The sequence below is a fragment of the Nerophis lumbriciformis genome, linkage group LG25 (assembly GCF_033978685.3).
Source record: "Nerophis lumbriciformis linkage group LG25, RoL_Nlum_v2.1, whole genome shotgun sequence".
In the NCBI taxonomy this organism is placed as follows: domain Eukaryota; kingdom Metazoa; phylum Chordata; class Actinopteri; order Syngnathiformes; family Syngnathidae; genus Nerophis; species Nerophis lumbriciformis.
The window spans coordinates 9,312,501-9,324,728 of NC_084572.2; the positions used below are offsets into that span (position 1 = coordinate 9,312,501).

A 12,228-nucleotide genomic window follows, 5' to 3' on the forward strand; every position below is an offset into this window, starting at 1 on the left:
GAAAATTGCTTATGTGTACAGCTCTAGTAATGGGTACATTCGCACCCACATGCACAAATGTACTTCAAAATGTAACAATCAAAATAAATATGACTTTTCTTTGGTTTACTAAGGCGTGCATAATAATATGCATTAGTTTGACCATTTAAAATCAACGATAATAAAAAGGAGATGCTTGGAAATAGCATAAAAATGCCCCAAAAACTTGGAAAAAACGCGATTCATAGCGTTATTTTTTGGTGTAACCATCATGAGCGTTCTGTTCGGGTATATTTCTTTTATATTTTGATAAATCATCATATTTATGTTTTACTAAATTTAAATAGGTATTGATCAATCTTTAAGCTGTGTGTATTTGATTTCAGTTTGCTTTTGACATCTTATTTAGAATTGTAGTTGAAACTTTTACAACCTTGTGTTGCGCTCATGATGGCGTAACCAAACTAGACTTCATTTAATGATCTTATTTTGAATATTTATTCCCTTTTTTACATTTAGTATATTTAAATATTCATTTATAAACGTTGAATAAATGTCAAATATCAATAAAATGCAATTGCCTTCATCTTATAGGGCAGGGGTCGGCAACCTTTACCAGTCAAAGAGCCATTTTGACCAGTTTCACAAATTAAAGAAAACAATGGGAGCCGCAAAATTTTTTTGAAATTTTAAATCAAACAACACTGCATACAAAGTTTTCTTTTTGCTTTGTGTTATGTATAAACCAAGGGTCACAGACACGCTGCCCACACCTTTATATGGAATTTGAAAGCTGGTGCGGCACGCGGGATTTAAATGAATGGCACTTGTCAGCGTCATGGTACAGCATATAAGACCCACTACAACCAGCGTGCCTGATCAGCCACACGTTGTATGGGGCTTCCGCTTGCTCACGTAGGTGACAGCTAGGCATACTTGGTCAACAACCACACAGGTCACACTGACGGTGGCGGTATAAAAAAAAAAAAACTTTAACACTCTTACTAATAATGCGCCAAACAAGAATGACAAACACATTTCGGGAGAACATCTGCACCGTAACACAACATAGACACAACAGGACAAATACCCAGAATCCCATGCAGCCCTAACTCTTCCGGGATACATTATACACCCCCCCCCCCCCCCACCTCAACCGACGCACAGAGAGAGGGGGGTGGGGGGTGGGGGCGGGGTTTGGTGGTATCAGGGGTGTATAATGTCGCCCATAAGCAGGCCCGGCCCTAACCAATCTGGCGCCCTAGGCAAGATTTTAGGTGGCGCCCCCCCACATCGGCAGTGAAGTGTATATACTCACAAGAAACCGGATAGCTTTGTCTTTGACCTTTTTTTTACTTAAAGAAAGCAAATTAACAATCAGAATAGTTAACAAGATAAAAAAAAAAATGAATAAATAAATGAATGCAAAAATAAAAAATGAATATATGAAATACAATATTTTATACATACATATTGCTTAATTAACATTAATGATGTGCACTTTAACAACTAGGCTTACAACTATACCTAATATATAAAGGGGTGGAAAAGTGACTATTACCTGCAGGGCAAACATTAGCTAACCAGAAGGCAATAACAATGTAAACAAAAAACACCTGCTTAAAAGATCTAATACAAATGTCCCTGAGGTACATTATTATTTTCCATAACAATTTAGCCCCCTCCACAATATTAACCCGACGTTAAAACAGAACTAGCTATTTATTGATTAGCAATTGCCGAATCATGTAACATTAGCTTAATGCTAAAAAGCCAGGTTACTATCACATTCTGTAACAGACAAATAATTGCATGTAGGCTAACGTTACCTACCTGCTACCTCTGTCTTTTTCTCGTTTCTCCTCCTCTTCTTTTCTCTTTTTTCTTCCCTGGGCACCTGACAGTTTTGGCCGTTTTGACATCTTGTGTTGATTTTTTGATGTGGTGACGTCCAAAAAGAGTCATGATACGGGAAGGGAGGGGGCGCACCGTGCGGGGGGGGGGGCGTAATGTTGTAACAAATAATATTTCTATTATATAGGCTTTACTTTGCATTTTAATTAACGTGGGATTATTTTTTGTATTTAGAAATAATAGTACCAACTTTTTTTTTTTTTTTCTCCAACATTTGTGGCACTGGCGTGGCGCCCCCTGATGGACGGCGCCCTTAGCATTTGCCTATACGGCCTATGCCACGGGCCGGCCCTGCCCATAAGAGTTAGGGCTGCATGGGATTCTGGGTGTTTGTTCTGTTGTGTTTATGTTGTGTTAAGGTGCAGATGTTCTCCCGAAATGTGTTTGTCATTCTTGTTTGGTTTTGGTTCAAAGTGTGGCGCATTATTAGTAAGAGTGTTAAAGTTGTTTTATATGGTCACCGTCAGTGTAACCTGTGTGGCTGTTGACCAAGTATTCTTGCTGTCACGTACGTGTGCAAGCAGAAGATGTATATTGTTTAACAAGTGTTGGGCCGGCACGCTGTTAATACAGATTGTAGAGGGCGCCAAATGTTGTACCATCATGGCACGCCCTTATTATAGCCGTAAGGGTGAAAATCGGTGAATAATAATCCCGGGAGTTTTCTGCGAGAGGCACTGAAATCCGGAAGCCTCACGGGAAAATTGGGGGGTTCAGCAAGTAAGCTGCTGAGCCGCATCAGAGTGATCAACAGTGTTGGGACTAACGCGTTACAAAGTAACGCGTTACTGTAACACCGTTAGTTTCGGCGGTAACTAGTAATCTAACGCGTTATTTTTTATATTCAGTAACTAAGTTACCGTTACTACATGATGCGTTACTGCGTTATTTTACGTTATTTTTCATGTAGTATCGGATAGAAACACAAGATCTGAGTGTGTTTTATTGCAGCGGTGGAAAAGAAAAGGCGTGCTTTGTGTGGGTGGGGGCGGGGGAGACTACCATACCGCAGTTGAGGAGCGCAAGGGAGACGTTCCTCCAGGGCCTATGTACGTCTTCGGGGCTAACAACCTTCACTTTACCCGGCAGTGGGTCTTTACAGCTGAGGGTGAATGACGAGACGGGCGGTTTGTTGCAACTTTGTGACTTTATTGGACGCAGCCATCCACCAAGCTAGAGCACCTGCACGCACTCACTGTCGCCGCTCGCTCACCTCTCTCGCCCACTCACTCACTCACTGACGTCACTCACCTCACACGCTGTCATATCTTAAAGGGCCACACACACACACACACACACACATACGCGACTCTCATAACAACTAACAAGACATCATGGCAAAGCCAGAAGTCGAGTTTTTTTTAACATGGAGACATTCTCAATACTTTTCTTTTGTCGAGCACAAAGAAAATAACATTTTAGTTCAATGTAAGTTGTGTCTTGGATCAAAGATCCTATCTACTTAAAGTTAAAGTTAAAGTGCCATTATGTTGCAGCTATTTAAAATAGTTTTGTCAATTTGTTCTGGCCTGAAATAAATTGGCCCTTTGAAACATATCTTTGTCTTTGTGTGTTGTAAGTAGAGCACATTGCTTAGCAGAGTTCAGTGATGCAAATGCATGTCAAGTTGATCAACAGATTGTATTATTCTCCAGTGCAATAACAGTACTGACATGAAGGCTAAAAGGGCATTAATGGGAGCCTTAAAAAAAAAGGGAAAAAAATAAGTAACTAAATAGTTACTTTTCACAGTAACGCATTACTTTTTGGTGTAAGTAACTGAGTTAGTAACTGAGTTACTTTTGAAATAAAGTAACTAGTAACTGTAACTAGTTACTGGTTTTCAGTAACTAACCCAACACTGGTGATCAAAGAGCCGCATGCGGCTCCGGAGCCGCGGGTTGCCGACCCCTGTTATAGGGTAATGTTTAGTTACACCAAGTCATGAGTGTAACACTAAGCTTCATCATTTTGACTTGTAATATCTCTAATTCTGGTGCTGTTTTATGCTTTTTTCTTTTTGGAACATGTACTATACATATAATACAATAAAGTCCCATATAAAATTATGTTTCTAGCAATACTTTAATTTTGCCTTTGAAAGAAACACTCCAATGTCCATTAGTGGAGCTGTACACTTTTGGTAGTTCCCAGCCAAACAAGCCCTCTCTAACCAATGTTGGCGCTCAATATTCCAGACGACAGGGCCAACGTGTCAGTGATTGAGGCGGTGGCCAATGAGGTGTTAGCCCTGGAGATGCCGACGTCGACGGAGAAGCTGCAGGAGCTAACGAGGGAAATCAAGGAGAAGGTGGCCGCTCTAACCAGCGTGGAGTCGATCCTCAGCGAGAGCGCCGCAGACATCCACATTGCGGAAAACCTGCTGAGGCAGGCTGAGGTTGCCAGGTAAGATGGGGGAGCCTCCAAGCTGCATTTGGGTGGACAAGTTGCCACCTCACAGATAGACCACATTCACACACTAGGGCCAAGTCATGGTTGCATATTCAGACTTGTTGGTCCATTCCAGTAAGAAGGCGTCCGACCTGAAGGAGGCTTCGGACATGGTCAACTCGGCCCTGAATGAGACGGAGCATGCTCAGAGCGCCGCCATGGACGCCATCCAGCTTGCTCAGAATAACACAAATGGAACTTTGGACCTGCTGCTTTCCGTGAGTTTGTTGCAGCCTGCGGTGGTGTTTCGAGTACCGACCACGCACGTGTGTGTGTGTGTGTGTCAGGTGAGGTCTGAGACGGCGGCGTCGGAACAAAGGCTCGGCGACACGAACAACCGACTACTCAAGCTGGAGCTGGAAGTGGGCCTGCTGCGACAGAACGAGCTGGAGGTCAACAGCATGGCGGAGACGGCCGACTGGGTCAGCGAGCGGGCCAAGACCAACGCAGAGGAGGCTGAGCAGGTCGCACACAAACACACAACGTAACACGTCTTTTGTTGTGAATAGGGTTGTACGATACACCTCGTATAGTACCACGATACTAATGAATCGTATTCGGTACATACTGCATCTAAAAAGTACCAGTCCCCGCTCCCCCTTTTTTTTTTTACGGACATGACGGCGCGTCATGACATTGCTGGTTTTCCAAGCAGAGGAGCATGTTCGGCAGCGCACACACACAGAGTACTTACAAGCAGACACAGTGTGTAGACAGAAAAGGGAGAACGGACGCATTTTGGCTTAAAAACTAAAGATAAAGGTGAAGTTATAACACTGAAACACCCTCGGGAAGAGGTGCTTTCATACATGCCAACTTTTGAAATCAGAAAAACCTAGTAGCCAGGGTCCAGGGGCCGCAGGCACCGGTAGGTACAGGACAAAGTCCTGGTGGGGGGTTCAGGCCGACGCAAAATGATTATTAGCATTCAGACAGGTTAAAATGTTGCTAAAACCATCACTTTTCTATCAGTCACAGTGACTTTTCAAAACAAAAATATTACAGCAAAAATCATATGGGTTGATTGACATGTTTATTCTGTAAGCTAACTTCAATAGTTTGAAATTATTTTTGACAGTTAATGCCAGTTATCCTGTCAACCTTTCACAAGACTTCAATTTGTTAATTGAAAGTATAAACAGTATAAACACTTTTTACAGTAAACAAATGGTAAAACAGTACTAAACAATTCCATTGGTGTCATTATTAACTTTCTGTCCAAGCTTGTATAATCTACTGCCTTGTTCAATTGTAAAAAATATTCTGTGCCTAAAATTCACATTTCTATCACAATTATCATACTGTAAACATGGTAAGCTAACTTCATTAAAATTAATAGTCCTGTCAATAGCATGGAATTACAATTCAAATGTAGTTTTTTTGTAAGCCTTTCAAAAGAATTCAAAATATGAAAAATTAATGAAAATTAATTTAAGCCATCAGACACTTGAAAAGTGGCACATCACATCTCTAATGTAATCATTTGAACTTTTCAACAGAAATAGCACTGCAAAAATATTAAGGACATACTTCTGTATTTTGGTAGTTATGCTGTCAACATTTAACAAGATTTCTTCAACTTGGACTTGAAAGCATAAATAGTATAAACACTTTTAACAGTATAACAGTACTAAACAACTCCAATAGATAACATTGGTGTCATTACCTTTTTGTGGCTAAAATCCAAATTTATTCTATCAGATTGATCATACTGCAAAAATGATATGGTAACTTTATGATAAGTTTACTTCATTAAAATGTAATTCAATAGCATCATTAGCATGGAACTACAATTAGACTTGTGTTTTTTTGTCCCAACGTGGTCTTTTACATCGCTAATTCTTCCGTGTCCGATCGAAAAATCTTGTCTGCACAAGGTGCAATTCGCGTAGTTTTCACCCTTTTTGGAACGGATAATTATTCCCGGATAGGCTTTTGAATATTCTTCACGGAATGACTGCAGTTTTCTTTTCGGTTTAAGACTCGTTTGCGATTTTTCTCCGGCTGATTCAATCGTTTGGAAACAATGGCAACTGGTGCCTCGTGCTTGGCAGCGGTGCTATAAATAGCCTCGCGCATGGCATTCGGAATGGCTCGATAGGAAGTTACGGGAAGCAGTGTCGATTGTCATTGTTGTTACGCGATTTCGTGAATAAAACTTTAAAAAAAAAAAATTATTTTTTAAATTAATGAAAAACCGTATTTTTTATCACTGCAACCGTAACCCGGAATAGGTTGATGAAAACCGTACTAATTACGGGAAAACCGGAGTAGTTGGCAGGTATGTGCTTTAAGACATGGTTAACGGCAGTGTTTTAGCGTCTTCTAAATCACTAATCCTTGTCTCCATGGCGACAAATAAAGTATGTTTCTTACAAGTAGCATTATCACTGGACGACGAGGAATAGCTAAACATGCTTCACTACACACCGTAACTCACCGGCGTCACAATGTAAACAAACGCCATGGGTGGATCTACACCTGACATCCACTGTAATGATACCAAGTACAAGAGCGTATACATCGATATTTTTTAGCATCACTAAATCTTTTTAAAAAAAAAAATCATATGTTTATAAAGTCAGGAAATACGTCCTTGGACACTTAAATTACGACCAATGTATGATCCTGTAACTACTTGGTATCAGATCGATATCCAAATTTGTGGTATCATCCAAAACTAATATAAAGTATCAAAGAAGAGAAGAATAAGTGATTACATTTTAACAGAAGTGTAGATAGAACATGTTGAAACAGAAAATAAGCAGATATTAACAGTAAATGAACAAGTAGATTAATAATCATTTTTTACAGTTTGTCCCTCAAAATGTGTACAAAATAATAGGTGTATAAATGACACAATATGTTACTGCATAGACTACCGTAATTAGGAGTCTTTGTTTGTTTACTTACTACTAAAAGACAAGTTGTCTAGTTTGTTCACTATTTTATTTAAGGACTAAATTAAAATAATAAACATATGTTTCATGTTTAATGTATTGTTTGTATACTTACTACTAAAAGACAAGTTGTCTAGTATGTTCACTATTTTATTTAAGGACTAAATTGCAATAATAAACATAAGTTTCATGTACACTAAGAGTTTTTTGTTAAAATAAAGCCAAAAATTCTATTTTTTTTGGTTAAAGTAAAGTACTAATGATTATCACACACACACACACACACACACACACACTAGGTGTGGCGAAATTATTTTCTGCATTTGACCCATCACCCTTGATCACCCCCTGGGAGGTGAGGGGAGCAGTGGGGAGCAGCGGTGGCCGCGTCCGGGAATAATTTTTTGGTGATTTAACCCCCAATTCCAACCTTTGATGCTGAGTGCCAAGCAGAGAGGCTTTTATAGTCTTTGGTATGACTCGGCCGGGGTTTGAACTCACAACCTACCCATCTCAGGGCGGACACTCTAACCACAGGGCCACTGAGTAGGTCCCCTCTATTTAGAAAAGTATCTAAATACATTTTGGTATTGGTACCAAAATATTGGTATGGGGACAACCCTAGTTGTGAACAAGGCTTATTTTGTGTGCGAAGGAGTTTGCGACAGAGGTAAAAGACAAACTAGAAGAGGTGGAGGACCTGATGGAGGACAAAGGGGAGTCCGTGCTACAAGCGAGGAAACGAGCAGATGAGCTTCAGCAAGAAGCCAAAGAGCTCCTGGCTCAGAGCAGCAGTAAACTGCAGAGACTACGAGGTAAACATTTGCTTGCTTTTCAGTGGCCTTTTAGGACCTTAAAAGACAAGATTGATGAAATGTTTCAGAACTGGAGAGTTCTTACGACAACAACCAGAGCGTCCTGGAGGCCAAAGCTGCCGAGCTGGCCGAGCTGGAGGAGACGGCCCGCCGCATCATGGAGGAGATCAGCTCCAAGGTGACGCTGTACAGCACCTGCTTGTGAGGCGCCAACACCCGCCAGGCAGCCTTGGCCGCCATCAAGACTTCCACACTGTCAATCAAGTTCACTGCTTGGAATCATGGGCGTTGTGAAGGAAACCAAACAGACCTCGCTGACAGAAAGCCAAAGTGTCAGTTTTTCCTAAATACGACTGAATAGAGAAAAATGTGCAGTATAAATACATTAAACTACTATTAACTGTACACATGAATATTGTGTTTCATGTAGAGATGGCCGATAATATCGGACTACCGATATTATCAATAAATGCTTTAACATGTAAAATCTGAAATTATCGGTATCGGTTTCAAAATTATCGGTATCGGTTTCAAAAAGTCAAATGGATGACTTTTTAAAACGCCGCTGTGTACACGGACGTAGGGAGAAGTACAGAGCGCCAATAAACCTTAAAGGCACTGCCTTTGCGTGCCGGCCCAGTCACATAATATCTACGGTTTTTCACACACACAAGTGAATGCATGCATACTTGGTCAACAGCCATACAGGTCACACTGAGGGTGGCCGTATAAACAACTTTAACACTGTTACAAATATGCGCCACACTGTGAACCCACACCAAACAAGAATGACAAACACATTTCGGGAGAACATCCGCACCGTAACGCAACATAAAACACAACAGAACAAATACCCAGAACCCCTTGCAGCACTAACTCTTCCGGGACGCTACAATATACACCCCACCACTCCCCCAACCCTGCCCACCTCAACCTCCTCATGCTCTCTCAGGGAGAGAATGTCCCAAATTCCAAGCTGCTGTTTTGAGGCCTGTTAAAAAAAATAATGCACTTTGTGACTTCAATAATAATTAAAGCTGCAAGCAGCATTGGTCGGGCCCGCGTATTTGGCAGGTGCTAGTCCTAAGTGTCCCAATAATTTTGTGAAGTTTTAATCCTAAGCGTCACAATACTTTTGTCCAGTTTTAGTCCTAAGTGTCCCAAAACTTTTGTCCAGTTTTAGTCCTTAATGTCCCAATACTTTTGTCAAGTTGTAGTCCTAAGTGTCCCAATACTTTTGTCCAGTGTAAGTGTCCCAATACTTTTGTCCAGTGTAAGTGTCCCAATACTTTTGTCCAGTGTAAGTGTCCCAATACTTTTGTCCAGTGTAAGTGTCCCAATACCTTTGTCTACTATTAGTCCGAAGTGTCCCAATACTTTTGTTCAGTGGTAGTCCTAAGTGTCCCAATACTTTTGTTCAGTGGTAGTCCTAAGTGTCCCAATACTTTTGTCCAGTTGTAGTCGTAAGTGTCCCAATACTTTTGTCCAGTTGTAGTCGTAAGTGTCCCAATACTTTTGTCCAGTGGTAGTCCCAAGTGTCCCAATACTTTTGGCCAGTTTTCGTCCTAACTGTCCCAATACTTGTGTCCAGTTTTAGTCGTAAGTGTCCCAATACTTTTGTACAGTGGTAGTCCGAAGTGTCCCAATACTTTTGTCAAGTTGTAGTCCTAAGTGTCCCAATACTTTTGTCCAGTTGTAGTCGTAAGTGTCCCAATACTTTTGTCCAGTGGTAGTCCCAAGTGTCCCAATACTTTTGTCCAGTATAAGCGTCCCAATACTTGTGTCCAGTGGTAGTCGCAAGTGTCCCAATACTTTTGTCAAGTTTTAGTCCCAAGTGTCCCTATACTTTTGTCCAGTTTTCGTCATAAGGGGCCATAATACTTTTGTCTAGTGTAAGTGCCCCAATACTTTTGTCCATTGTTAGTCCTTAGTGTCCCAATACTTTTGTCCAGTGTTAGTCGTAAGTGTCCCAATACTTTTGTCCAGTTTTTGTCCTAAGTCTCCCAATACTTAGACTTTTGAAGAGTCCCAATACTTTTGTGTAGTGTACCTACCTTGTCTGCATTGTGTGGGCACGCTGGTGCTTCCTGCTTTTAAGCAGCCATCTTGAAAAAACAGCAGCGCAGCAGCATCAGCGCAGCGGTTATTTGAAGGGTCATAAAATCAAAACCGGAGCAGGTATCAAAACTCTTTCGCCAACTTTTAATCAGAAGGGTTCAATCTCTCTCCTGTGTTAGTTTGAAGCCGAAACAACAAACGCGCTCAGAGGAGATAATGTTTGAAGAAAGGTGACCGGTTTTTACAAAAATGTTGTTTTGAAGGGGGAATAGCAAACTTCCTGTTGATTTTTGCTGGGGGTTGTCAATTTATGAAATGTAGGTCTAAGTGCTTTTAAGCAGCCATCTTGAAAAAACAGCAGCATCAGCGCAGCGGTTATTTGAAGGGTCATAAAATCAAAACCGGAGCAGGTATCAAAACTCTTTCGCCAACTTTTAATCAGAAGGGTTCAATCTCTCTCCTGTGTTAGTTTGAAGCCGAAACAACAAGCGCGCTCAGAGGAGATAATGTTTGAAGAAAGGTGACCGGTTTTTACAAAAATGTTGTTTTGAAGGGGGAATAGCAAACTTCCTGTTGATTTTTGCTGGGGGTTGTCAATTTATGAAATGTAGGTCTAAGTGCTTTTAAGCAGCCATCTTGAAAAAACAGCAGCATCAGCGCAGCGGTTATTTGAAGGGTCATAAAATCAAAACCGGAGCAGGTATCAAAACTCTTTCGCCAACTTTTAATCAGAAGGGTTCAATCTCTCTCCTGTGTTAGTTTGAAGCCGAAACAACAAACGCGCTCAGAGGAGATAATGTTTGAAGAAAGGTGACCGGTTTTTACAAAAATGTTGTTTTGAAGGGGGAATAGCAAACTTCCTGTTGATTTTTGCTGGGGGTTGTCAATTTATGAAATGTAGGTCTAAGTGCTTTTAAGCAGCCATCTTGAAAAAACAGCAGCATCAGCGCAGCGGTTATTTGAAGGGTCATAAAATCAAAACCGGAGCAGGTATCAAAACTCTTTCGCCAACTTTTAATCAGAAGGGTTCAATCTCTCTCCTGTGTTAGTTTGAAGCCGAAACAACAAGCGCGCTCAGAGGAGATAATGTTTGAAGAAAGGTGACCGGTTTTTACAAAAATGTTGTTTTGAAGGGGGAATAGCAAACTTCCTGTTGATTTTTGCTGGGGGTTGTCAATTTATGAAATGTAGGTCTAAGTGCTTTTAAGCAGCCATCTTGAAAAAACAGCAGCATCAGCGCAGCGGTTATTTGAAGGGTCATAAAATCAAAACCGGAGCAGGTATCAAAACTCTTTCGCCAACTTTTAATCAGAAGGGTTCAATCTCTCTCCTGTGTTAGTTTGAAGCCGAAACAACAAACGCGCTCAGAGGAGATAATGTTTGAAGAAAGGTGACCGGTTTTTACAAAAATGTTGTTTTGAAGGGGGAATAGCAAACTTCCTGTTGATTTTTGCTGGGGGTTGTCAATTTATGAAATGTAGGTCTAAGTGCTTTTAAGCAGCCATCTTGAAAAAACAGCAGCATCAGCGCAGCGGTTATTTGAAGGGTCATAAAATCAAAACCGGAGCAGGTATCAAAACTCTTTCGCCAACTTTTAATCAGAAGGGTTCAATCTCTCTCCTGTGTTAGTTTGAAGCCGAAACAACAAGCGCGCTCAGAGGAGATAATGTTTGAAGAAAGGTGACCGGTTTTTACAAAAATGTTGTTTTGAAGGGGGAATAGCAAACTTCCTGTTGATTTTTGCTGGGGGTTGTCAATTTATGAAATGTAGGTCTAAGTGCTTTTAAGCAGCCATCTTGAAAAAACAGCAGCATCAGCGCAGCGGTTATTTGAAGGGTCATAAAATCAAAACCGGAGCAGGTATCAAAACTCTTTCGCCAACTTTTAATCAGAAGGGTTCAATCTCTCTCCTGTGTTAGTTTGAAGCCGAAACAACAAACGCGCTCAGAGGAGATAATGTTTGAAGAAAGGTGACCGGTTTTTACAAAAATGTTGTTTTGAAGGGGGAATAGCAAACTTCCTGTTGATTTTTGCTGGGGGTTGTCAATTTATGAAATGTAGGTCTAAGTGCTTTTAAGCAGCCATCTTGAAAAAACAGCAGCATCAGCGCA

The 12,228-nt window shown here is 40.9% G+C and overlaps 1 protein-coding gene across 2 annotated transcripts in view; it reads left to right on the forward strand.

Annotated features, from left to right (window-relative positions):
• The window catches only part of lamb1b (laminin, beta 1b), a 69,931-nt gene extending 61,204 nt beyond the window's left edge, over nt 1-8,727 (forward strand). For both annotated transcript variants that reach the window (XM_061983642.2, XM_061983644.2), the window contains exons 29-33: nt 4,092-4,299; nt 4,421-4,562; nt 4,632-4,808; nt 7,900-8,059; nt 8,128-8,727. In XM_061983642.2, coding sequence (XP_061839626.1) covers nt 4,092-4,299; nt 4,421-4,562; nt 4,632-4,808; nt 7,900-8,059; nt 8,128-8,264 — 824 coding nt within the window. In that variant the 3' untranslated portion in view covers nt 8,265-8,727. The remainder of the gene's footprint in view (nt 1-4,091; nt 4,300-4,420; nt 4,563-4,631; nt 4,809-7,899; nt 8,060-8,127) is intronic.
• Nucleotides 8,728-12,228: the final 3,501 nt, after the last annotated feature.